The sequence below is a fragment of the Electrophorus electricus genome, chromosome 2 (assembly GCF_013358815.1).
Source record: "Electrophorus electricus isolate fEleEle1 chromosome 2, fEleEle1.pri, whole genome shotgun sequence".
Taxonomy (NCBI): domain Eukaryota; kingdom Metazoa; phylum Chordata; class Actinopteri; order Gymnotiformes; family Gymnotidae; genus Electrophorus; species Electrophorus electricus.
The window spans coordinates 6,685,053-6,711,459 of NC_049536.1; the positions used below are offsets into that span (position 1 = coordinate 6,685,053).

General features: G+C 39.3%; 2 protein-coding genes across 3 annotated transcripts; both read left to right on the plus strand.

Annotated features, from left to right (window-relative positions):
* Positions 1 to 443: 443 nt before the first annotated feature.
* Positions 444 to 7,305, plus strand: acot19 (acyl-CoA thioesterase 19). 2 transcript variants are annotated; one of them, XM_027020752.2, is made up of 11 exons: positions 444 to 718; positions 1,253 to 1,835; positions 3,791 to 3,890; positions 3,987 to 4,177; positions 4,474 to 4,643; positions 4,727 to 4,846; positions 5,241 to 5,323; positions 5,810 to 5,903; positions 6,023 to 6,103; positions 6,389 to 6,530; positions 6,817 to 7,305. In XM_027020752.2, the coding sequence occupies exons 2-11, from the start codon at positions 1,640 to 1,642 to the stop codon at positions 6,945 to 6,947; spliced, it is 1,308 nt and encodes a 435-aa protein (XP_026876553.2). In that variant the 5' UTR covers positions 444 to 718; positions 1,253 to 1,639; the 3' UTR covers positions 6,948 to 7,305. The 2 variants fall into 2 exon arrangements, with proteins under 2 accessions (XP_026876553.2, XP_026876554.2); XM_027020753.2 differs by having other exon boundaries at positions 1,631 to 1,835.
* A 3,820-nt stretch (positions 7,306 to 11,125) lies between these two features.
* On the plus strand, positions 11,126 to 24,776 carry lamb4 (laminin, beta 4). Its single transcript, XM_027020731.2, has 34 exons — positions 11,126 to 11,162; positions 11,606 to 11,763; positions 12,973 to 13,108; positions 13,342 to 13,415; positions 13,513 to 13,701; positions 13,781 to 13,844; positions 14,213 to 14,427; positions 14,674 to 14,794; positions 15,489 to 15,677; positions 15,783 to 15,938; positions 16,214 to 16,323; positions 16,448 to 16,527; positions 16,616 to 16,772; positions 16,978 to 17,328; positions 17,557 to 17,742; positions 18,148 to 18,257; positions 18,366 to 18,486; positions 18,593 to 18,770; positions 19,095 to 19,238; positions 19,366 to 19,597; positions 19,918 to 20,075; positions 20,261 to 20,485; positions 20,626 to 20,843; positions 20,954 to 21,050; positions 21,182 to 21,548; positions 21,770 to 21,930; positions 22,077 to 22,276; positions 22,574 to 22,759; positions 23,025 to 23,169; positions 23,414 to 23,621; positions 23,728 to 23,863; positions 23,960 to 24,130; positions 24,274 to 24,427; positions 24,637 to 24,776. The coding sequence occupies exons 1-34, from the start codon at positions 11,126 to 11,128 to the stop codon at positions 24,774 to 24,776; spliced, it is 5,574 nt and encodes a 1,857-aa protein (XP_026876532.2).
* Positions 24,777 to 26,407: the final 1,631 nt, after the last annotated feature.

Genomic DNA, 26,407 nt, shown 5'->3' on the forward strand with positions numbered 1-26,407 from the left:
CGACTTTAAAAGAATTAAATTTATGGTAACAGCAAATGGCTAAATCGATAGTGTTGGGTAGGACCTAAGCAGAACATTGTCGCCACCAGTACTGATGAAGTATCCATTACCCAGTAATGCCATATTTGCTGGAATTCCTCATTTGTACAAGCGCCATAGATGGAAGATTCAGTGTTTTGTATCAGCACAAACAGCCGTTCTTCTGGCGCTAAGTAGGCTCTTTGTATCAGTTGTTTCTTAAACACGGACTACATTTTCTTACGTGTTTCAATACGCCCATTTCATTTAGCTTTGCATACTGAACGTGTATATGTCAGTATACGTCGTTCCATAAAGGTGAACAAAACCAAACCAGTTTCGCATAAAACAGCAGAGAAGTTCCTGCAGCATGACGTTCGGCGCAGAGAAGACACATAAGATATGCGTGAGTCATCGAGTAAACTCATTACACTTTTCCGTAATGAGAGAACCAGCTCCATGAACTGTTTACGTCGGAGCATTTCACAGCGTTGTCTGCAGTTCCAAGCATGACCACAGTATCTAAATCTAAATAAATTAGCCCACGGTTAAGTTCATGTTACTTCGCGTTGAATAATGTTACATATTACCAAGTTTATTGTACTTTGCTTTATTTCTGCATTCACGACAACTGGATTTTTCCAACATGGATCCTCATACTTCTCACATTATAGCCATCACGCACATTCAGGGGTCTGATGTAAGTATTGAATATTCACTGTAAAATGGCGTTTATTTTGCTACTGAGCTAGCATTAAAAGATCATTGACAGTTTCTATGCGATACGCGTTTAAGATGAGAGAGCAGTGTAGGAGGTCAATGTACACTGGATTATTTGGCCCAGCTAATCACATGACATCTTACTTAACTGTATATCAGAAAATCTTGTTTAGCTAGCCTATATATATTAAAATTTCAGTGTTGCATTCTGTCGCCTCCCTTTTTATTTGGTGCTATGCAATTTAACACATCAAAAATAAACAGTAAACTCACCAGGATAATGTATTAATATATAAAAGCATAGTATTTTATGTACCACAGTATCTGTGTACATAAAACAATACGCTGGTGTGCCCTTTTTGTGAGTTTGGTTAAAAATAGTCTTGTGGAAAACTAATTAACCTTTCAATTATCAACGTATCAACCAATATCTAGGAATTTCATATATGAAACTTGAACGAGTGCTTAAGACGGGGGAAAAAGACTAAAAGCACGCTGTTCTTACTTTTCACAGCCATGTTGAAGTGGCGTCACAGAATCTCATCTAGGAAAAGTCGGAGCTCTCGAAAAACTACGACTTCCCGAGAAGGAATTACTAGATTGGTGTCCGTTCAAATGAATTTTTCCAACTTGGAAATGGGAAGTTTCCGACTCCCTACTTGGCCATGAATGTAGCAGTTGACGTACATATATTAGCTAGCCTAACCTACTGGCCAGCAATGATTTACACACCAACTCCGCCTTTTTAGATAAGGACTTTTAATAAAACCTGACCTTCATACTGGTGGGCTGTTAGTCACAATATCATGTCCGCAGGCCACGTAAATTCACAATTCATCAACCTGCTTAAACAACCGGGGTTTTGTTTTCTTTTTTTTTGTTGTTGTTTTAGCGTTAGAAAATGGACAATAAGAGACCTTGCCCCTTGCTTTCTGTTGCCCCACGTCGTGGTATGCTCGATGATGGTCTGGACGTCCACGTTCAGTATTTGCTTCCAGGGCTTCCAGTCACCCTGCATGCGTTGATTCATTCGGAGGACGACGACTTTTGGGAAGCGTTTGGCCATTACGTCAGTGATGCCTCGGGAGTTGTACACGGTACATATGCCATGTTTTCACACTTGTTGGGAATAGTTGGTTCGCACCAAGGACCGATTTTTGGCTTATGGTGGAGGGGCTCATTATCGCTGGCTTGCTTTCACACAGAAGAATACCATCCTAACTAGTCTACTCGCGACCGCCTAAAACGCAGAAAGTGGCGTTTCGCTGAAAATTTGATCTCCGCAGGCAAAGCATATGTGAGAAGGTGTGGCCTGTGATTGCCGCAGCTAGAAATAAAGCGACGAACAGTAGAGTCGAAGTCACTTTATCAGTCCCAGCTTCTTCCAATGGACACGTAAATTTCACGTACACGGATGTCACAAATAGACATGGTTTCCGGTTGTTTGAGTAGTAATTATATCATGTTCATATTTTTATGTCACCATTAGCAGTTAAAGCTCTATCAATCTTTTAGCAAAAAACTTTAACCAAAGTTTAGGCTTATATTGGAAGCTAAATCGTTGGACAATAGATTTCCTAGAAATCTATTCCCATGGTCCCAGACCATTAACAGGTTTATGAAACATGATTTCATACTTTTTAATTATGCTTAATTATACTACGTGGATTTCCTTTTTGGAATTCTACTTAATTATACTACTGGAGATTTCCTTTTACGGTGAGACCCCGGTGTTGAGGTGGCTCACGAACCCAGGTCCTTCCATAGTTTGTTGTCAGCCGGATGGAGTAACAGCCTCCAGGCTATTGTGCGCGATACCCCCTGTGGTTCCCCTGACATCCTCAATCACGAAATCCCAAGTTTTGTGCTGGAAGTTTTCCTGGACAGGTTAGAGAAACAATATAATAATTGCAGCTATTGCTGTGCTATGAATTGACTCAAAGGCAACGGTAAAAAACCCCAAAAATTAAAGTTTATTCAAAGACTCAGCCTGAGGGCGTCTCAGTTACACACAGAAGCGTCTAAGGGACAGGCACTTGGTGTGTGTAATGGAGAGGGCGACTTCCCCCTCTCTCTGCCCACCTTTTTACTGTTCATCCAAAGCAAAGAGAAACAGGAATTTCTCCCTGCTAGGGATTGTTTTGTCCTGCTGCCCCAACTTCCCAGCACCAGCATCAAGAACCTCGGTGAGTCAGATAGTGGACAAGGTCGGGGTCAGAGAGACATGAGGAAGTGCCTGTAATGTCTTAACTTACTGCACAAACTGTTCAAGAGGTCGATTAACTATAGATTTTCCTCAAAAATTACTGGTTTAAAGCACTGACTGAAGACTAGGACTGATTTGGAACTAGCTGTGAGCTTTTTAAGTATGAGGTAGGCAGATGTCTAAGAAAGTATGGGAGGTTTTTAGCAAGGTACAGGAGTTATGAAGAAAATATAATAACTAAAATTAAAACACTTGCCCAACAAACCCTTGAAGTCTCTCAGACTCTGAAAATTAGATTTCCTATTTTGTCGAAATCAGACAGGCTAGAGGACTAGGGAAAAAAACTCAACATATATTTTTCAACTAGACAACTCTTATATTAAGACTAAACCAATACAAAGATTAAACATAAACATAAATGGAAATATTACTGATGACCTAAAGGAAATAGCTGGTTATTGTTCCAATTTTTGTAGCAAGTTATATAAGTCAAAGAATATATTTAATTCGATGCAATAAGTAACAGCAATCACAAAAAATGAACAAATCATGCAACCCCACACTATACGCCAGGAGTGGATAGCTTCCACATACGTACCGAACTCTAGACCATGGATTTCAATCGGACCAGAAAACAAATTTCGGAACCATTCCTAAGCCCATACAGCTTTCACACTTGACGGGGCCTACCAAACTCGCAGAGCAAATGGTCCTGGATGCTGAACAAAAAATGCTCTAGTGTGAAAAGGATCTTACAATGTTTAACTTGTTCATACAATTTCCCCTATGTTTGCTATCTACATGTTAGTAAGTGAGCACAAATATATAATATTTGCTATTTCTCAGTTTCTGAAGATGCCTGCCTTGGTGGATCATACAGTGGTGTTGAACCCGCGGGCCTACTGTGGAGCATGAGACCTATTGCTGGAAGCAGGACTGGGCTCAGGTTCAAATAAATGTGTTCTTCAGGAATTCTGTACATTAGATTGATAACCCTTATATTGTTCATTTTGAGCTTTGTTTTTTAATTGCTTTATGAAAGGTTTCGAAAGATTGATACTTGCACGCCAATTGAGGTGCACATATCGGTGTACGATGGCCATCTAAATGAAGGGTTCCAGAAAAAATCTTCTCTGGCCTCTGTTGTTGTACAGAGATGGTACATGGCCTCTGGAATCCAGAAGGTTGATGTCAGGGAAAAAGGATTAAAAGGGACCCTTTTCATCCCACCAGGTATGAGCGACAGATTATTAGATTGATATAATTGTCTATAATCTTTATGTTTTTAGGGTAGGAGTCTCCAATTTTATTTCAACTACTGTCTATTTAGAATTTTTTTAATTAACTTAATTCCTCAAAGCACTTTAGAAGAACATTGCAGCCTCACTGGTTGATGTACATAGTAGCCAGATCATACCTTGCCATAATAACAAAATTGAATGACTGTATTGGGTATGATTTCTCATTTGCAGAAACAGGGCGTTTCAGAGCCTATGTAATGCATCTTTAGAGCTTATGATGTTCTTTAGGTCCTGGGCCTTTTCCTGCTGTCCTGGACCTCTGGGGTGGAGGAGGAGGTCTAGTGGAGTATCGCTCTGCTCTGCTGGCATCCAAAGGTTATGTCTCATTAACCTTGGAGTACATTGGCCTTGTGAATGCCGATGGCAAGCCATATAATGTGGGCAGTGACTATTTTGAGGTATTGACACTTTGGCAGTGTAGCTGCGCATAGTAAGAAATGAGAACGCATGGCAGCAACATGATGTCTCTTGTCTGTGACAGGCTGCCTTCACTGTGCTGAAGCAGCACCCGAAGGTGTGTCCTGAAAGAGTGGCCATGATGGGTTTGTCTTTTGGTGCTTCTGTGACACTGGGTATGGCAGCGTACTCCTCAGTGATAAAGGTAGACCAGCCAAAGTTGTTACATTTATCTTTATTACACCTTGGGGACCTTTGCTCTTGTTAAAAATATCTTATTGAAGCAATAGTTGAGGATGCACTTATAATCTCATACACAGACTCAATAGTTAAACCTGGTGTTGTGTGTGTGTGTGTGTGTGTGTGTGTGTGTGTGTGTGTGTGTGTGTGTGTGTGACCTTAAGTGATTGATTCAGTGTGTCTGTAAATGCTGGCTCATAGGTCATCTGGTATAGGCAATCACAAGTTTATTACAAGTTAGGAGTGTCTTTCTGTGTAGTGCAAAGCGGAGACAAATATATTTATGGCAAAGACAAGGGTGTATTTCAGCAAAGGAATGTAATATGCCACTTTTCTGACCTCCTCACTTTCCTTTTCAGCCCAGATGTGTAATCTGTATTAATGGAAGCCATATTATGCCTGTCAATGGATCGCTGTCTGATGTCTTTGATGCAATCAAAAAGTGAGCTATCAGAATACAGACTTTCCCTTAAGTCTTAATGAATCCTGTATCCAGTGCATGAACAGATTGCACTGAGTGGCTGGTTATATCATGTGCACTTACCTTACAGTTGTATTATGCACAACTGTCTGCCATTAGCATTTGACAAAGTACAACTGGCTGTTGGGCGTTTGCCACTACTGATGTATGCAGCAATTAGTCAAGTGAGAGACATTAGCTTCTTGAGAACACATGATAAAACCAGCCACTTAGTGCATCTCACAGAGGAGACATTCACTGGATATTTTGTATGTACTTTCAAATATTTACCTAAGAAGCTAAATTACCACAAGCTAGAGAACATTGCATCTGCTTATTTTCAGTGTTTTTGGCACATCTGCACACACACAGTTTTGATTTTATATATTTAACTATATTTTCTTTGTTTCTATTTTCTGCAGTTGAGAGTTCACCAACAAATGTTTCTTGTATTTTTTTTTTTGTAAGGAATGTGAAGAACACCCGCTATGATGAGGAGCAGAGAATCATTTGGCGGGATTTGCTGCTGCCAGTACCAGAAGACCCTTTAAAGAAAGTTGACGTGAGGATTCATGACTGCCACATTAATTAGATCATCATTTTATACATTTTCTGATGTTCAGCATAACTGCACATGCTTATGAAGTCTCTTGCATGTATGTAAAACTTTGTTTTAACCAGATGGGATGTATCACATGCCCTGTTTTATTGATCGTTGGTGAGGATGATCAAAACTGGCCAGCAAAAGAATCTGCAGAGGATGTGAGTAGAGGTGCTAATACAGTTCCTAATCATTATTTTAGTGATTACTCTATTGGCCACATAATCCAATAGTCTTTGTGTCTTATGTAATTCATTTCACATTTGAGCAAGAATGCCTCTACACTTCTGGAGCGCCACAATGCTGAACATGATAAGCTGACAACCTTTGTCTGGTCTGTTAAACTAGACAAACAGCTCACCATTGTAGTGCTGTAGTGTACCAGATTGCACCAGTACCACAGAGAATGTAGACGTAGCGTCAGTACCTCCCTCTAATATGCCCAGATAAAGAAGATGATGAAGCGAGCTGGGAATAGTCATTTGCTGACTGTACTTTCCTATCCTGGAGCTGGCCACCTCATTGAGCCTCCCTACAGCCCTCACGTCCGAGCCAGTAACTTCATCCTACAAGAGACAAAAGAAAAAGGTAACCTTCCATCCCAGTATGTGTTTGAAGACCTGGAAGATTATTGTGCTATCAAAGGGGTGAAGGCTGTGCTACACAACTGAGTTCCAAGCTCCTGTGATTTTTGCCAATTTTAATAAGTGTCTGTGTAGAACTTACAAAACAGTCTACATTCCCTGTGGCGGTCCTGAAGCGGGATCATCCCTGCCCTATTTACTGCACATATATTAAGAGTAAAAATTAAACTTGGCTCCCGAGCTCATAACAAACTAGAGCATGCAATACCCTTTTGTTGTTTCTGTTGCAGTGGTGGTGCTTTGGGGTGGACAGACCAAGCCTCACTGTCTAGCGCAGGAAGATTCCTGGCACAAAACTCTGGCTTTTCTGGAACAGCACCTCTACAGTAACACCGCTGTGGTATCCAGGGCCAGTCTTTAAGGCCAGATGTGCATGGAAACTGACTCAAAACAGCTGGGAATATAATTTTCTGCTTAGATTTCTCATGAAATATTTGTCAGAAATGTTTATCAGATTGAAAAAAAGTTAATTTTCTTTAAAAACAGTCACTTTAAAAATCTGTTAAAAAAATCTTTTAATTATTTTTTCAATTTTCTAAACAGTATGGCCAAGTGTGTCCCTGATGTATCAACTTGAACAGAATCTCAAGAAGTTGATTAAAAAAACAAAACAAAACTTTTATTCAGAGATTGTTTTTGACTTTGTGCAAATATAGAATGGAAAAGTGTGCAGATTGATGAATACACAATTTTTAAATAAATGTTTTTCTTTTCTAATGGAACTTTACAGTAGCAATGCTGTAATTACCCAGAGTGCAGAGGTAAAAGTCACTTTTCTTTCTGTTTCGGCTTTTGCATTCCAGCCTTTGAAACAGTCATAGTTAAATTCCGCACTTGGGGTCTGCACTGCTAAACCATGGCTGTGTTTTATGAGTCACAGCCTCAAGATGGGCAAGTGGCTCCCTGTCTGACTCACTTTTAGCTGTCACAAGGTCAATGCGACACCTCAAATGTGGACTGCTAGGAAAACAGTGGCTCTTACTGGCCCACTACATCATTTACAGGTAGACTACATTACACTGCCAAAGTGTAAGGGGAAAAAGATGTACTGATAGTTGTTGACAAATGCCTCACTGGATAGAAACCTATCCAAGAGCAAAATTCACTGCCACTCACACTGCTTTTTTTTGGGGGGTCAATACTGAAAATCAGTATTAAACACTGCACGTAGTTTTCTCTCTCACCATCTCTCTCTCTTTTTCTCTCTCTCTCTCTCTCTGGTTTGTGTCAAGCATCATCTTTGCTGATGATGTAACTAAAGAAGTTATAGTATACTCAGGGACTGTAAAGGTGCATAGTGTGTAATGAACATAAGGGATAGGCGGAAAGCTTCATGAGTAGACTGAGTTTATTCAGGCACAGTAATTCCACACTCAGAAATCCAAAACTAGTCAACAGAATCAACCTGGAAGAGACAAAAGCAAAGGACAGATGCAGCATGAGACAATCAGCAGTACTTTACAAAGAGAAACTAGCATTTAGTGCATTTGTACAGGGATTCTGTTGATTTATCCTGCCTATTAAAGAGTACTGCACATACACCCTTCACCATTATGTGTTTCTGTTAAGATTTTTTAAATTCATGTTTTTTTTTTTGTTTCTGTAAATAATAAATACTGTAAACTTTGTATTGAAAACAATGCAATGTAAAGTTGCATTGCATTTGTAATATTAATTCAGGTATATTCTAGCTACAGATATATGTACTACATGAACCCGGCATAGTGTTATATTTGCTTTTTGGTAGTCCTAAAGTGTACATGCTCTTAACAGTTGCTAAAAGCAACTTCTTTATTCACATTCCTTATAGCTACAAAAGCCTGCCATACTTCAGATTACACCTGCTGGATGTGCTGTGGTAGAACATTTCAGCAAAGTAGGACAAATACCAGAAGACTGATCCTAACATGTCCACCACGAACTGCAGGTGTGGGTGGTGCCAGGGTGCAGCAGAAAGAACAGTAGGCCACACCAAGAGTGGCAAATCCTAAAACAGCGTCCCATGTTGGACAGTATCACATAATATATTTCCTCCTTTACAGATTATTGGGGGGGGGGGGGGTTCCCTGTAACTATGAAAACCCTCTGGGCTAGGCTTGTAAGTCTTTAAATCTGCCTGGATAGTTTACTTAATATTTTCCTCATAGATTTTAAGGGATTGTGTGCATATACATTGCTATAGTATTTAATAGGCAATGTGCAATTCTGATGGATAAATGAACACCTCCTCAAATAAGCATTTGCATGATCTCTTTCATTTGAACAGTTACAACCACTGTAAAAAGAAAATGTTAAGCGTAGGCCTTTCCCACAACAGATCCTCCATGGTCACCTCCATCCTCTGGTCATTTTGCCATGACAAGCATAAATCAGCACTCAAATGGAACACTATCCCCTTTTACCATGGAGCCCTGTGGCTCCTTTCCCTCCTCTCTCCCTCTCTCTCACACACACACACACACACACACACACACACACACACACACACACTCTACTGTTCAGGTGTGCCTTTACATGCTTTACATACACCTTTCACAACCGCTTCTGCCTGCAACAGCTGAACAACAGTGCGGGAGGGTATATAAGACTTGAAGTAGAACTGCACCTTTTCTGCTTTTCTGCATGGAAATCTTCCTTCTAGTCCCCCCCACACACATCAATATTTCTATCTCTAATGTAAGTAACAAGATTCTATTTTTACTATTTGCAGTAGTATTTAATTAATTTAGTCTTTAGTATTAATAATAGTAGTTAATCCTTAACATTGTCAAATAGCTCACTATCAAAATTAACTAAAATATTATATTGCAAGTCACATTTTTTCTATATAGAATACTCTCTGTTATGCTTGCTTTGTCTGAAAGCCATGGTGTCTATTTAAAGCACTGAGATCTTTCTAATTGTTGGACTTGTAAGATCTTACAGCCATAGCTTCTCAGGACAGTGCTCCAGTTGCAAGCTGTGTGGCTCCATATCGTCTGCAGTGGTATGTGTGCTAAATCCTACCTCACACTAGGTTAATAATGGTGGATTAATCTACAAGTGTGTTTTTGTTGTTTTCTCTTTTATTCTGTTTGCAGAAGATTTTATGGGATAGTATAACACAGAGCAAGTCCTCGGATATAAGAAATTAGATTATTACCCATAGTAGTATATTTTATGAAGCCTTTTTTATTATATATAAATATAAATTTTTATTACATATATATATCCAGTATACCATCATCGTGTAATCTTATTGTCCTGTTTCACTTGCCATTTATCATCATGCAGGATGAACGAATTAGTGCTAGATGGTATGTGCTCTGTTTTAGCTGCATATTGTAATGTATAGGCTACATTAGCACAGTTCCAAGGTATATTGTTCAGCTTCTGATGTCCATAACTACAGACTGGAGGCACATTTACTTGGAGTATAAATATCAAATTACAGGCAACATCACAGAACTACAGTAATGGGCAGCTGGGGGTGTGGGGCCTTGGGCACTGCATACATGGGTACATTGACCTGCACACATATGTTGTAGATGCCTTTTGTAGTTAACTTTATAGCCTACAGTAGATTTCTGCAAGCTTCTGTTGTTCATCATCTTATATTTAATATGCTGTTTACAGTTTATAATGATTCAAATCTGTGATGTGAGGCAGAATAAAAGCCCTCTTTGTTGTTGTTGCTATTTCTATACTCACAGACTTTCTAGAGGGTCTGAAAATGTTTACATATTGACCCATTTGTTAACTTTCAGGCTACACGCTGTGTGTAAAACACAGCTCCCACAGTAATCTAGCACTGTTTTCAGCTAAGACCTGCTGACACTGCCTCGCGCCCGAGAGCTCATAGGACTTTACATGTTGGAATTGGACAGCTTGAGCCCTCTGGCTTTTGAACAGCACTCCTATCAGTTTAGTAAAACCTAGGCTTAGCTTTGCATCTACTGCAAAAATTGACAGGAAGACATTTACCGTGGCATAATTTAAAAAAAAAAATTTTGTTTCAGCACTGCATTAATGGTTAATGATTATAGTTTCAGGTTTGGTTTATTTGTCACATACATAGTCATACACAGTATAACTCGCAGTGAAATGGTTGAGAGTGCTCTGTCCAAACTGAGGAAAGAAAACAGGGGTGCATAGAGAAATATAGATATTCTATATATGTGAAATATATATATGCATAGAGAAATATATATATTCTATATATGTACAAAATATATTAACAATGTATGTACAATATATGTATATTATGATTATATACACAATGTACAATGTATATGGTTGTGCATATATATGTACACAATGTACAGAATGTACAGATCCATTTTGTAGAATAACATATCAAATAACATTTCTATTACTGCAAATTAAAATGTTAAAAAATAAAAATAAAAACGTCATAAAGCTCAGTTGCATTCAAATGAGGAGCACCTAAGACAAAAAACCTACCACTCTTTACTTAATTGATTCCTTTAGAACAGTGCTTGTCCTTTCTTTCTTATTTTCATGGTTTTGTAGCCCTTGCTTTGTGCAGCAGGAGAAGCAATGGCCCAAAAGGAGATATTCGCATTGTTAGTCCTCAGTAAGTCTACTTCTATTTGCTCTGACATTGCTGCAAGCTGATAGAGAAATTGCGTCTGTATGCTTTACCAGTAAGACATGCAATCACTTGCTGCACTTGCATGAGTATGTTTTTTTAATCTTCTTGCTGACACTTGCCCACTCTTGATTTTCAACTTTGTTTATATTTCTCACTATGAGTTAATTGACAGGAAGAGTTTTGATCAAATGTCACTACTTACCAATGATTAATAGTCTTATTTCAACATACCTTAATTTTATATTTTTATTTATTTAAATTTTATGTTTTTTGATCATGTGAGTCTAAGAGGCTGATTGATTTAACGATTGCAAGCATGCCTCCTAGTCACTGGTAACTAATATTTACAGTATATGCTGAGAAATGTGCAGCCCAGAGAGGTGTAGGCCAAGACAGCTGAATCCATTATTCTTCCTGATTTACAGTGTTGGTAGTGCCAGCTCACTTCCAGGAAAGGTGCGACGGGAGCCTTTGCTACCCCAGCCTGGGTGATCTTATGGTAGGCCGTGCTGCCCAACTCTCCGTGTCATCCACCTGCGGCCTCAATGGACCTCAGAACTATTGCATCTTGGGATACCTGGAGGTCAGACCTCAGCAACAGTATTCTTTGACCTTAAGCGCTTACTCCTGTGTATACCTTTTTAACAGCCAATAACAGCCAAAGGATTTAGGCAGAAAATGTAGACTGGAGAGCTGCTCACTGAAGTGCTTAACAATGTACACATCCAGATTACACTGATTACATTGTATCCCTAAAATTCTATATCCTCGTCCAATTATACAGAAATAGTTTGACAATAATTATTTTTTCCACCCTTTAGACTGCAGGTGACGGATTCCAAAGTTATTGCCCTCTTGTGTTGTGCCTTCAGGCTGGCCACAGCAGCACGTGCTGTGTCAGGGGTAGTGCTACACTATAATTCTTTCATGCTTCTCAGCAGCAAATGCTGGATAATAAACATAAGCCTGCCATCACATAACTGTGCCAAAATAAAATCCCTTCACAAAGTCGTCTCTTGTCAGTGCCTTACCTGACAGGAGATAATTTTACTTTATTGCAGACTGATAGCACTGTGGCCAACTCTGTAATAGCATACTGCAGGCTGTTCTGATCTACCAGTGTTATAGGCTATTAGAGCCCCTCACCCTTAAGACTAATTCATGCATGTTTCACATCTCACGCCCAGCCCTCTGCACCCTGGTGATACAGGCACAAAGTTAGGTGTGTCGCTCATGGCTTATTTAATGTTTGCTTTATTTCTGTTGACCTGAAGACTGAACTCCAAAAAAATAGCTTTTCAATAAGATCTAATGCCATAAATAGTTAATGATAATTGGTGTGTGTTATTATACCAGCTATTTAATTTATGCTATATTGCATTTGTATTTTTCCTGTTTTGATGCCACATATAATGTGTTATGTGGGCCTTTGTGTCATTCATGCACCTGAAACAGTGTGGCCCATTTTTCAGACTGCCTTAATGTGTTATGCTGAACATGTATAACTGATCTGTTCTATTTTAAGCCAGTTTATTAGCTTTGCTGTATTGGACAAATAACTCTGTGATTATTGCATAAGATGTAATTAGTGACATGAGAATATCAATAAATGCAATACACATCTATCTTAAGTATAATTGATTTTTGATCAATTATAATTTAGATTTTTTATGATACTCTAAAGAGAATAGTTGGGAAAGCACAAGTATTACAGTTGATGAGTTTCTTTTGAACATAAGGGATTTAACATATGATTTTCCAGTGTACATGCGACACTTACTTTTTTCTTTAGAATGAACAGAAATGCTTCACTTGCGACTCCAGAAGACCCTATAACAGGTTCAACAACCCTTACAGCCACCAAATCGAGAATATCATCACCACGTTTGCACCAGAGCGTAAAATGAGATGGTGGCAGTCTGAAAATGGTGAGTCTTACATGTGAGTACATAGTGTACCCAAAGTGTAAGCAGGAGAGCACAAAGTAACAAGCTATGATATGTGTATATTGACTTCCCTTATTCTCACCCTAGTATGTCCTAATTAGTACCAATGAGTATTCCACTGACAGTATAAATAATATTAGTAATGGACAACTATTAATTACCTAAATTTCATTCCATGGATGACTTGTAACAATAAAATACATTTCAAACTTCAGGTGTGCAACAAGTCAGCATTCAACTGGACCTTGAGACAATGTTTCAATTTAGCCATTTAGTGCTGACCTTCAAGGTACCCTCACTCCTATTGGCACTGTGGATCTTACAGTAACATGTTAAGTCTGTTGCTTGTGTCAAACTCATCAGTGTGCTTCTCTCCTGCTGCACAGAGTTTCCGGCCAGCTGCGATGCTTGTGGAGCGGTCTAAAGACTTTGGCCACACCTGGAAGGTATTTAGATTCTTTTCTGCAGACTGTGTTAACGACTTCCCTGGGGTGTCAAAAGAGCCAGCAGCCACCATCGATGACCTCATCTGTGATAGCCGCTACTCTGGAGCTGAACCCTCTACTGACGGCGAGGTGACTCCGACATCTGTGTTTTTAAGCAAAAGCTCTACTTAATAGGAAGTGTGTTCTGAGTGCTGTAATGGTTTTGCAGGTTGTGTTCAAAGCTCTGGACCCCAGCTTTCACATTGACAATCCGTATAACCCAACTGTTAAAGGTTTGTTTTGTAACTTTTTTAGATTGACAATGTTGGAGATAAATGTCTTTTTGATGCTCCAGGGTATGTCCTACCACAGATCAAAAATGGTACATTTCCAACTTGCATGAGTTAAAGTTTCATTATAAAACTATTTTATTATATACAGAACACTGAATATTTTATTGCTGGGTTCAAGTTAACCGGGCAAATAGTTAAGTTTTGTTTGTGTATTGTAAGTGTAATAGTTAATTGTAGCGTGCAATGTCAGTGATTGAATGCATGTATAATATGGCTCTTGACTCTTTAAAAATTAGAGGATTGCACTGTACTATATAAAAAAGAAATCCAGAAAGAATGTAAGCAATATCAGTTTCCTTTGTGGCTAGAACTCATTACCATGACTAACCTGCGGGTGAACTTCACACGTCTGTTCACCCTGGGAGACAATTTGCTGGGGCGACGCAGGAGGAACCCCCAGGATAAATACTACTATGCCCTCTATGAGATGGTGGTCAGGGGCCGCTGTTTCTGCAATGGCCATGCCAGCCAGTGCATGCCTGTTTATAGTACCCGCGGGGATATCTTCACTGAGCCTGGCATGGTGAGTAGTAGCCATGAGTTGCAATCTAATGCAAATATGTATAATTTTGAATTTGTCTCACAGAATTTTTACTGTGCTAGTTGTGCATATTTGTTTTTATGGTCTTGTTTAGACAAAGGTGTTCAGATTTGTATTTATTTTGACAGGATACATATTTCTAGTAATATTAGGAGCCCAAAGGTACAAGTGAAGAACTTTTTTCCCATTGGCTTCCAGAGTGTAAAAACTCTCTGCCTTTGCTCCCAGGTACATGGGCGATGTGTATGTCAACACAACACCATGGGGGATAACTGTGAGAAGTGCCAGGACCTTTACAATGATGCCCCCTGGAGGCCAGCTGGAACCACTAACCCACATGTTTGCAAAAGTAAACAAAATACTTACCTAATACTACCTAATACCACTATTACTGCGACTACTGCTATTTCTACTCTTCCTCCTCTACCTCATAATAATAATAATAATAATAATAATAATAATAATAATAATAATAATAATGTGATTTCTATAGTGTAGCAAAGTGTGGGTAGTGTTAGTATAGTGCAGTTTAGTTTAAGTTGCTCTGGATAAACATGTCAGCCAAATGTATAACATGTAAATAATAACAGCAATAAAAATTCTGCTAATAATAATGTTGCTGATTGTTATTATTATTAGCATTATTATTATATAGCATCTAATACTAAAATTAAACTGAATTAAATAAAAAATGGAAAAATGGGGTTGGGTGAGGTAACATTTAAACAATTAACAAAATGAATTAAATATAAGTAAAACTTAATAAAACAAAAATAAATACAGGTATATATTATGTGTATTTCATTCTTTGTATTTCATTCTCTGTTTAATCAGTACTTCATGTCTGTCAGAAATCTGGCAGGCATTCTGAACATGTATGAACTTTAAAATCAGTCAAAGAATCTTAAAATCACTTCTAAAAGAAGCAAGCAAGCAGTGCAATGGTGGTAATATGTCCTTCTTGTGCATCTACATACTGTGGTTAAACAATTGCAATCTGCAATTTGAAATCTTGATACATGAATTAATTTATCTTGTTTCAGGGTGTAACTGTAATGGACACTCAGAGCGGTGTCACTTTGACTTCGAGCGTTACAAGGCCACTGGGCAGGTCAGTGGTGGTGTGTGTGATGACTGTAGAAACAACCGAATGGGTCCGCAGTGTGAGCAGTGCCAGTTGTACCACTTCCGGGACCCTCAGCGCTCTTTAGAAGACCCTCACGCCTGTATATGTGAGTGCATTCAGAAAGGACTGTTACAGGATCTTTAAAGGCTTTAGGTAGATGCCTCTGTGGCCTTGCTGACATTTTGTTCTGTTTCATCCTTCTGCTGTGTAGCTTGTACCTGTCACCAAGCAGGGTCTGTAGATGGAGGGTTATGTGACCCAGTGAGTGGTCGATGTGTGTGCAAGCAGAACGTAGAGGGTGAACACTGTGACCAATGCAAGTTCGGCTTCTACGGACTCAGCCAGGATGACCCCAGAGGTTGTCGGAGTAAGAGAGCTTCTCCTTCTTTCCAAGATAGATGGGAGTACGCTAATTTCATCTGTACATAATATGTCACTTTGCTGCATTATTAAACGTCCATAAATTGAGCTCCCAAAACATGTCTACTGTGCGTATACTTGCACCATTTTGCAAAACTTCAAACCTGGAGCTGCAAAATTACAATAAAATGGGAATTCCAGTTTATGAGCTTTCCAAGCAATTTGAAAGTGCATAAATCTTTTTTCTAACTCTTCATATGTGCTTGTTTCATGTGGGTCCAGTGTGTAGGTGTAACCTCTTGGGCACTATACGCACATCCCCATGTGACCAGACCACAGGCCAGTGTATTTGTGAGCATTTTGCCTATGGACCAGAGTGCGACCAGTGTGTAGTGAGTCCAAAAAAATCCATTGCTACTACTTCCCTACAAAATGTTTCAAATAAATCTAAGTTATATTTAGATATAATATAATTTTGCGAAAAAATAAATTTTGATTTTTACTGTTTTTTTTCAGCCAGGATACTGGGGTCTAGGAAATACTGTTTTTGGCTGCTTACCTTGTGACTGTGACATAGGAGGGGCCTTTAGTACCACGTAAGATGGTAGTTTCTGAATACCATTCCTCTGATATTGCTATTGTCATTTGGAAAATGCGACATCATCTGTATGTACACATGCAAAGGTGCTCCCCATCAAGTGGACAGTGTCAGTGCAGAGCCAATATGGTGGGACGCAACTGTAGTGATCCTGCACCTGGTCACTTTCTGGCCCCTCTCGACTTCTATCTCTATGAGGCTGAAAATGCCGTCCCTCTGGACTCGAAGTGCTCATCGTACCTGGTGGGTGACATAATGGAAGCTGCCCATACTTGTACTGGGGTGAATCACTTGTTTTCTCATGTAAAGAGAGGAAGCTAACTCTGAAATTTTTGCAAGATTGATATATAGGGTTCACACAACCATATAGAGTTTATATCACATTTTTACAGTTGGCATTCATGCTTTTGTGGACATGGCATGAATGATGTGTGTCTCTTTTTCCTAGGTGAGACCTACTGCTCCGCCTTTACCACCCGCCTCTCTCACATCTGAAAATCCCCACCCACGTCCTTACTGCTCTCCAGGAACCACAGTTCAAGAACCTTCTCCACTTCCTTATTCTAAACCTGAACCACCAGACAAGGAGATTTATGACCCTTATTACAACCAGCCTTTGCCCACTCTGGTGTATCCCACTTCTACATTTGCGTACCTCCATGGCCCAGCGAAACATGTCACTCTTCCCACCTGCAAGCATTACTTCAGAAGTATAGGTTATGACTTTGTGTTTAGTGATGGGAGGTTTGTGGTGGTCAAAGGCAAGAAACGTCAGGCTCGAAGGCGAAGACAAAACCAGGTACAATCAGGCAGACCATTCAGACTAGTCTAGTTTACTCTAGGTACTCTAGTAGAAATGTGCTCCATCTAGACAGCCAGTCGAGGAACGTGCTCAGTTCCAGCACCCAAACAACCTTACAATGTTTGCTTAGCTTATTTGAACAAAACAAAACCTGGACCAGCTTAGGGTCCCTGAGTACTGATTGAGAAGCCCTGATTGAGTCTGTTAAATATATGTTTCTTCCAGGGCACCATTTCTCTACAGCCTGGTTTGGCACATCAGGTTATCGTGCGACCACATATCCCAAATGTATCCGTCACTTGGACTGGACCAGGATTTGTACGAATTCAAGATGGAGCAGGGCTCAGATTCACTATCACAAATATCCCATTAACCCTGACCTATCATCTTCTTGTTCGCTATGAGCCAGAGGTACTTATAGAAGTATATAGAAGAATATACTTCTTCTTAATAATTTTGATACTGTAATTGTTATTGTGACTTATTACTAGATTTACCAAACCCCAAATAGCCAGCTCTGGTGTTTATTGTCATAGTTACACTAGTGCCATTTGAGCTAATATTTGCACAGGAAGCAAATCTGAGCTAATAATTGCTCAGGAAGAATACTTATTATCATTTTTGTTGGGCATCAGGTTAAAGGCATTTTATTTTCATATTTTCAGGTTATATATATCTTCTGTGAGAAAGTAACACAAAGATCTCATGGTTTTCTATTGGTGAATATCAAGGACTCACCAAAATACAACAAGGATTCTTGTAGAAAATGTGTTATTTCTATTTTTAATAATTCTGACATGACTTTTGTAAATGTAGTTCACAGATGACTGGACAGCCACTGTAACATTTGTACCTTTAGGATCTTATGATGGAAATTGTCCAATTGAATCATCTGAGAAAACTCTTACACTTCCCAAGACTGGCAGGTGAGAGCTGATCATTGTAATAGAATGAAACATTAATTCACTAATTATACTAATTTACTGTTGCTGCTGAGATGTTTTAAATTTGTTTTCATGTTCCAACACATGTAGGGCAGCCACTTTGGATCCTGCAGTGTGTCTGAGCTCAGGAACCCGGTATCATGTAGATATCACATTTGAGAAACAAGGCGATCCTGACCCATACTGCAGCTCACATATTCTGATTGATTCTGTAAGATTTTTAAATATTCATCACCAAATATTCACCATTATTTATTGTTCAATAAACAATAAAATGATTTTTAAAAAATCTTACCTGAAAAACAATTGTGTTGCAGATAGGACTTGTTCCAAAGATGGAGTCTCTTCTAAATTTCTGCTCTTTGGAAGCCCTGGCCCAGTATCAGCACTATCGCTGTGTGGAGTTGGGTGTCCAGCCAGGAGCAGGCACCATACCTGAGGTGTGTGAACGCCTGGTGGCCAGCATGTCGGCCTATATTCATAACGGTGCAATACGTGAGTATCCTTCCAATATACTCAATTCTGCCAAATCTGAACAAAAATGTTATTCCTTATATACACATTCTAGTATACGTTTTGTGTATCGTTATACCACAATACTCCAGTAATGATAAAAAAATATGCTGACGTCAGTACTATTGCAACTGAACTAGTAGCATAGAAAATATTCATACAAAAGTACAGAACATCTTAAAAATTATGTTCTATAACATAAATAAATACTGGAACTAGGACATCCCAGGTTTTGTGTTTAGGGCAAATGTATTATTTTTTTGTATTATTGTACATCAATAATTGATTGTGTTTGTATTCTTTCAGCTTGCAAATGTAATCCTACTGGGTCATTCAGTTCATCCTGCAGTAGATTTGGAGGACAGTGTGACTGCAAACCCAGTGTGATTGGCCGTTGCTGTGACACTTGTGCCCCTTTAACCTTTGGGTTTGGGCCAAATGGCTGTTCATGTAAGCATTGCTCACATAAGTCATCAAGAAAACAGAAACACCAGATGTAGAGATTACTTTAGATAGATAAAGCTTTAGCCTCTGGTTGGTACAGCAGGGCTCTTTAAACTCTTTCTACTGTCGCCAGCATGTCAGTGTGAACCATCAGGCTCCAGAGCCGCATCCTGTGACTCCAGAACTGGCCAGTGCCCATGTCGTAATGAGGCGACTGGACGACGATGTGACCGTTGCTTGCCCGGATACTATGGTTTTCCTAATTGCAGGCGTTGTCAGTGCAATGGGCTGGCTGACCTTTGTGACCCTATTACTGGAGTCTGTCTGGATTGCCGTGAGCATTCAACTGGGCCCAGTTGTGAAAGGTATGAGTAAGATAAGATCATGATCCAATGGTAGATATACTTGTTTTTCTTAAAGTTCTGTGCATTGATCTTATTGAATAGCTAAATAGTCAACTAAAATTAAAAGTCCTGAATATTTTGATTGCTAGCAACAGTATATATATATATATATATATATATATATATATATATATATATATATATATATATATATATATATATATATATATATATATATATGTATATATATATATATATATGTGTGTGTGTGTGTGTGTGTGTTTATGTGCTTGTGTGTATGTGTGTGTGGGTGGGTGTGCATGTACACTCCACTGCTGCAGGTGTGTGGAGGGCTACTTTGGTGACCCAGTCTCCAGGGATCCCTGCATGCCTTGCCGGTGTCCTGATGTGAAGGGTAGTGAACGATTCTTTGCCCACTCCTGCAGCAAGGATCCGAATTCTTTAACCCCGACCTGTGAATGCAAAACTGGATATGAAGGTCTCACCTACTCAGTCTGATTGATTTACCAAAGCTGCACATGCTGCCTTCCTGACATTAGTTCCACCAACAGAGAATGGAAGTTCTGTCATGGAAGTAAATCAATCAATTAAATAACACTAGAGATAGCAAACTCCAGCATACTCATAACACTTGTGGTTTTTTCACTCCTTTTTCTTTGACAGGCCTTTACTGTGATGTTTGTGCCTCTGGTTACTATGGTAACCTGCTGTTGCCAGGCACTAGGTGCAAGGAGTGCCACTGCAACAATAACATTGCCCCCGATGATGCAGAGGCATGTGATGCTCTGACTGGTGAATGCCTCCGCTGCTTGTACAACACGCAGGGGACTCACTGCCAGACATGCAGACCTGGTTACTATGGCAATGCACTGCTTCAGAATTGCCAAGGTATGGTCAGGTGACTCACAGCAATCAGTGCGAATGACCGTAGATCTTCGTGACTACGAATCTGAAAAGTTAAATACTATTGATTCTTCCATGTTTATATACGTGTGTGTGTGTGTGTGTGTGTGTGTGTGTTTTGCCAGAGTGCTCTTGTGACCGATGGGGTACAGATGCAACTCAGTGCCCACTGGGCAGTCCCTGTTTCTGTGATCAGGTGACTGGGCAGTGCCCGTGCCATGTTGGCGTAGTGGGAGTCCTGTGTGATAGGTGTACAGATGGATACTGGAATATGAATGGAGATTCAGGGTGTCAGCCCTGCAACTGTCACCCAGGACACTCTGTCAACAATCTGTGTGACCAGGTGACCCTCTTTAATTTGTATGGAACACAGCCTGAATCTGTGTTGTTAATGAAATAGCCATAGATGTTTGTAAACATAGTGATTTTTTTAACCTTTCTGTACACATTCAGATCACAGGCCAGTGTCCCTGTGAGCCAGAATATGGTGGCAAAGAGTGTGGTGAATGTGCATCAAATTACTTTGGAAACCCAGATACTCTGTGCATATGTATGTAACAACGCTAGTGTCAGTATGCCAATGTCATTTGTTCATAAATGTCAGTATTCTGACTCGCCATATCACTTACAAAATCAGGCACTACACCCTCCTAAAAACTGTTCCTCTCATCCACCTTGTAGCTTGCGACTGTAACATGCAGGGCTCCATCTACCCAGGCTGTGACCCTTACACTGGCGAGTGTATGTGTCAGCCAGGTGTGACTGGTGTTTTCTGTGACCAGTGTGCACCAGGGCATGACCCAGCCTTCCCTGACTGCAAGCCCTGCCACCCCTGTTTCCTACTGTGGCAAGAAATTATTACTAGTGTTTCAAGGGCTACTGAAACAGCGCTCTCCCTGGTCCCTGCTCCTGGGGAGCTGCAGCCCAGCGACACAAGCCTGCTGGAGTGCATGGAGGAACTGAAGACAAAGCTGGAGAACCTGGCTAGCCCACTGGGCCATGGCAAGGATGAGCTGGGCAGCATACAGATGTTTCTGAATCAAATCAGGTGCAGTGACAAGAATTAATTAGATGTCATAACATGCATGTACATATGTAGTAAGGCATTTGTTATTAAGCCTGCTGAATTGATATCAAAAATTATTTGATCACCCTTTATGCTCTTTATGTCTTTATATACACGTGCATATATGAAATATGATTAAGTAATCCTGTTAAAGGGGATAAACAAGTAATCCTGTTAAAACTGTTCTGTTCATTATATTTCAGAAATATAATAGAAACTGTAGATCCATACATAATTATCATTGACTCAACTCAGTTGCTGGACACTGACATTAATAACATCCATCAAGAATTCACAAGGCTCCTAGACGAACTGCAGTGTAAATTTAAAGAAGCCCCCAAAACAGATATAAAGGCACTGAATGGTAAATCTGCTGAAAGAAAATCATACAGTAAAATGATTAGCTGTTACTGTTAAGTTTCCACACATGAATCCACTCATTCTATTAAGCATCCTATACTGAATTTGTGGAAGACTCTGAAGTATTCTGCTTGCTCATTTTTGCAACAGACACCCTGGAGAAAATCCGAAAGTTCCATGCTACCTTCATGAAAGATGAAGAGCGGGTGAAGAAGGCTACAGATGTTATATGGGTCTCCACGCAGACCCGGCAGGGCACTAAACGTGATTTGACCAAATGCCTGCAGACACCATTGGATGCCCTGGAGAAGAAGGTCAAGGCTCTCAGTGTGGCCAGACTCAATGAGAAGGTGACATAAAGAGACTTGTTCATTTGTTCAGTTTATAGTGACTGAATCAAAGGTAATCTTCTTCATTTAACTAGGGCTGGCAACAGAATCAAGCAACGATGGAACCATGTTAAACTTTATAAAAAATAGCTGCCCATCACTTAGACAGTAAGCTATGTATGTGCTACATTCGAGAACTAAAAAGAGACTTCACATTAATAGGATATGATCTGATATTCCCATGAAGACTGTATATAATATCAGGATTCATATGTCCACTAGGTCTGATGAACTTTTTTTGAACTCTTTCTGCCACAGATCTGTGGAGCGCCAGGTAAAGAAGAGTGTGAGAAAGCCAAGTGTGGTGGTGCCCTGTGTGGGAAGTGCGGTGGACCATCATGCACTGGAGCCCTTCCTGTTAGCCGCGCTACCACAGAAATAGCTCAGAAGACTGAAGCTGGCATTCTCGACCTGCTCCGTAACATCACAGAGGCAGACACAAAGGCATGGCTAACCATAGCACACTTAACGTTGAAATTCAGTTTTAACATTATTTCTGCTGTTTACTTTTACTGTGTGTTGCTCTGATCTTGGTAAGTTTACTTATGTAGTGAAAGAGGCACACTGTCACCCTGTCCCATACCACACACACACACACACACACACACACACACACACACACACACACACACACACACAAAGAATAAATATACATTCACATACACATTTTCTGCTGTGACATCTTTGCAAGGTTGATTTCTGTTATTAGATCAAAGAAGTTAAGATGATAAATGAAGATATCAAAGACAAGGCACAGAACATGAAGAATAAAATCAACAACACTATGAACAAATTTGAGAAGGACAAGAATAACATTAAAAACTTAATAAAGCGTGTCAGAGAATATCTGAGAGGTAAGACTTGTCCTTGTAGCCCTGTTCTCTAGGTTTAATTGGCCATCACAATTTAGTTAAATGTAATCATTTGTAACCCAAAGTCACTTAAAATGACACATTTTGACACTGAAACTTATGAATATTCTTTAATATGGAAACGTCTGCTTTTTAGTTTTATGCCTGGCTAGAAGTTGAGAGGTGCTATGATATCCTCTTTTGGTATAAAATATGTAAACACACTGCTATACTTCTTTTGCCACAGAAGAGACAATGGAACAGGAAGACATAGACACGGTAGCATCTGCTGTGCTAGCTATACAACTGCCCAGCTCTCCAGATGGGATCAGAAAGATGATTCAGGATATCCAGATAATGCTATCCAATTTTACACACTTTAAGGAGGATGTGAAGTACTTGGAAGAGCAAACCAAATTAGCCAAAGACATAAAACATACAGCAGATGAAATCCTGTGAGTTCATCATCACTCAGCATCTGATTCATAACAAACATGTGGTGGTACTTGAGGGAGGTGTCCCGTTTCATTGCACACTAAATCTCCTCTTGATGTATTTCAGGAACAGAACTAATGAGTTTGATGTCAGTGAAATACAAAAGACCCTCAAAAATACTGTCAGGCTCCATGACAAGATAAAGCAGGACCTGAATGAGACAGAAAACAACACAAACGTTATAGCTGAAAAACTTGACCAGGTAAATACTTTACCCATGTAGCCTCTTTTTGTGAAATGTGTTGATGTATTGCAAATTCACTTTTACTAAAATCCTTCGTCCATCCGTTTCTACCAGAGCATAGCAAAGATAAACAATGTCGAAGATGAGCTCAACACAACTCATGCCAAAATGCTACTGCAGAAAATTGAGGCTTTGAAGAATAAAACTGAACTGAATCGAGCTCAGGCATTGGCAGCAAATACTGATGCTGGCGCCGCATTAGGTAACGCCACAGGTGCTAGTAAGGTCAGTCGCAGCAGTTCACATCTGTAGCCTTACTTAACAACACCATATTCTACAAACTGGGCTATTATATGTATTCTAAAGTATATGATAATATGAACCACTTGTCTTTTGTTTCATTTTGAGTGATGCTCTGTAAATTTCAGGATCTCGAAGAAGTAGCAGAACAATTTAAAAAACTGACTGACAAGAACACCACCAAGAGTGCTAACGACGAAGCTAATGAGCGCCTGAAGAACATAAAGATGGAGGCAGAAAATATGGCAAAAGATGTTGAGAATAAAATCAGTCAGATTGAGGGTATGGCAATTATGTCAGTTCAATTATGAAGTACCGTTAGCAATCACATCAGGTACATAGCACTCCAGTAGTCATATGATGAGGCATGTTGCATTTAGATTTTCTTTGAAGTTTCTTTCCTGGTACTTAAGGTTATTGCATGCTTTAACTTGTTTTTGGAATTTGATGTGTGCCCAAGTATGAACATTGTTTACTTCAATTGGTTCCAGAATTGGAGAAAAGGATTCGGGACACAGCCGAAAGTAAGGAGAATAAAATGAGAGATTTGGATGAGCTCCGGGTACAGGCAGAGGAATTATGGAATTACATTGCTCAAAAAGTGGAGAACTACTTCCTGTGCACCAACTAGGACTGTAACAGCCACCCTCTCGCTTATAACTCATGGGACTCTTAAAGAGTTTCTGCACATCAGCGGATATGAAGATATCTGGAAGATGATTTGTCCTTTTATCTTATCTTGTTAAAACTGGCAAAAAGAATTTACCAAGCAGCAGAGATGATTTTATATATAAGGCTACTTTCCATTCCACTTGTGGTAAATATATTTGAAATTGGTTCCAAAAACAGGATGCATTTCCAGTGATGTGTAGAATCGGTCTCAAGAGTTAAACACAATCCTGTAAGTTACAATACATTTTTTTTTTAAAGAATCATCAAACAAGTTCTATACAGATTCTATTTTTGTTTTGTACTTCACAGTCACAGTCATCCATTTAACAGCCTTTGTTTACTAACTAGGAAGGGGCTCCCTTGGTCTGAGGATCTAAAGGCCAATTATTCTTATCTCCCTCTAGTTTCAGCTTTGGAACAGTAAACTAAAACAAAATCACGAAGTTAAGCTCTACAATTGAACCAATTTCTCACAGCTCATTAAGATTAGATTGGATTGTATTTGCCTTTATTTTTAAGAATAATTTTTTCATTAGAATGTTTTTCATATTAACAACGTCTGCAACTTTGTCATCTTTTAGAAATAATGAGAAAAGCTGCAGGTTTGCCCTGTTAGTTGCTGTAAACAAATGTAGTCACTCAGGCTGGAGATGTAATAAGATTAACCCATCAGTCGGGTATGGATTGGAGGCTTGCTGGTTTTGGAATGCAGTCAGCCGTCTTAGGCAAAGCTTGGGGCCTTAATCATCTCTGTCTTTTGTGCTGGGGTGTTAACAACCAGATGACCATTCCATTGACTTGCAAAAACAAAGATGTCTTTCACCACAGTTCATCACTTCTGATTGATCTTCTCCCCCCCTTTTTTAGCTACCTAGTGCTCAGCCAACATTTTACAAGTTTTGAGAGATGAGGTAAATTATATAAAAATTCTGATGAGTTAATCACATAATGCATTCCTTAATGAGTACTTTTTTTTCTCAAAGGCCTTGCAGAGTGAAATATAAAAATGAATTTATGGTTGAATAGGGCTGCAACAACTTATCTTGGATCCGAGATACAGCAAAAGTATTTCATTTCAGTGTTTGCCTGAAAGATTGGAGTTCTGAAAACAGATTAAGATTTTATAAGACATTATAACAACCCAAAAGACATGTTTTTAAAAGACTTTTTATGTGTTATTTTACTAGCAATTTCAAAGACAATGCCACTTCTTGATATTCGCTTTTCATGGCCCAGAAAATAAATAAATATATTTTTTTCCCAACCACAACACTACTGGTTTAAATACCTGAATAGTATGTGAGATAAGAGAGTCATTGTCCCACATCTTCCAGTCTGTTGTTGTGCACACCAATAAAGCATTATGTTGACATTTTTCTGGAATAAAATTACATACATATTTTCACTTTAGTTTAGTGTGAAAGAACCACTTACTTCTGGCTTCCTGTAGTGTTCAAATAAACTCAATCTCAATCTGTCAGGTATTCACAAACGTAGAGAGCATTATGATCAATTATGCTTTCTGTACTATTATTCAAGCACCATTATTTCTGCTTTATGCATTTTATTATAACCATTTTATAACCGTAT

What these genes read in the sequence shown, in the direction of transcription:
- acot19 (XM_027020752.2), top strand. Translation starts at nt 1,640, where the DNA reads ATGGACAATAAGAGACCTTGCCCCTTGCTTTCTGTTGCCCCACGTCGT. An exon ending in GGAAGCAGGACTGGGCTCAG is followed by an intron (nt 3,891 to 3,986) that starts GTTCAAATAAAT and finishes GCTTTATGAAAG; the next exon opens with GTTTCGAAAGATTGATACTT. An exon ending in ACAAGAGACAAAAGAAAAAG is followed by an intron (nt 6,531 to 6,816) that starts GTAACCTTCCAT and finishes TTTCTGTTGCAG; the next exon opens with TGGTGGTGCTTTGGGGTGGA.
- lamb4 (XM_027020731.2), top strand. Translation starts at nt 11,126, where the DNA reads ATGGCCCAAAAGGAGATATTCGCATTGTTAGTCCTCA. An exon ending in GCATCTTGGGATACCTGGAG is followed by an intron (nt 11,764 to 12,972) that starts GTCAGACCTCAG and finishes TTTTTTCTTTAG; the next exon opens with AATGAACAGAAATGCTTCAC. An exon ending in CCCAGATACTCTGTGCATAT is followed by an intron (nt 21,051 to 21,181) that starts GTATGTAACAAC and finishes TCCACCTTGTAG; the next exon opens with CTTGCGACTGTAACATGCAG.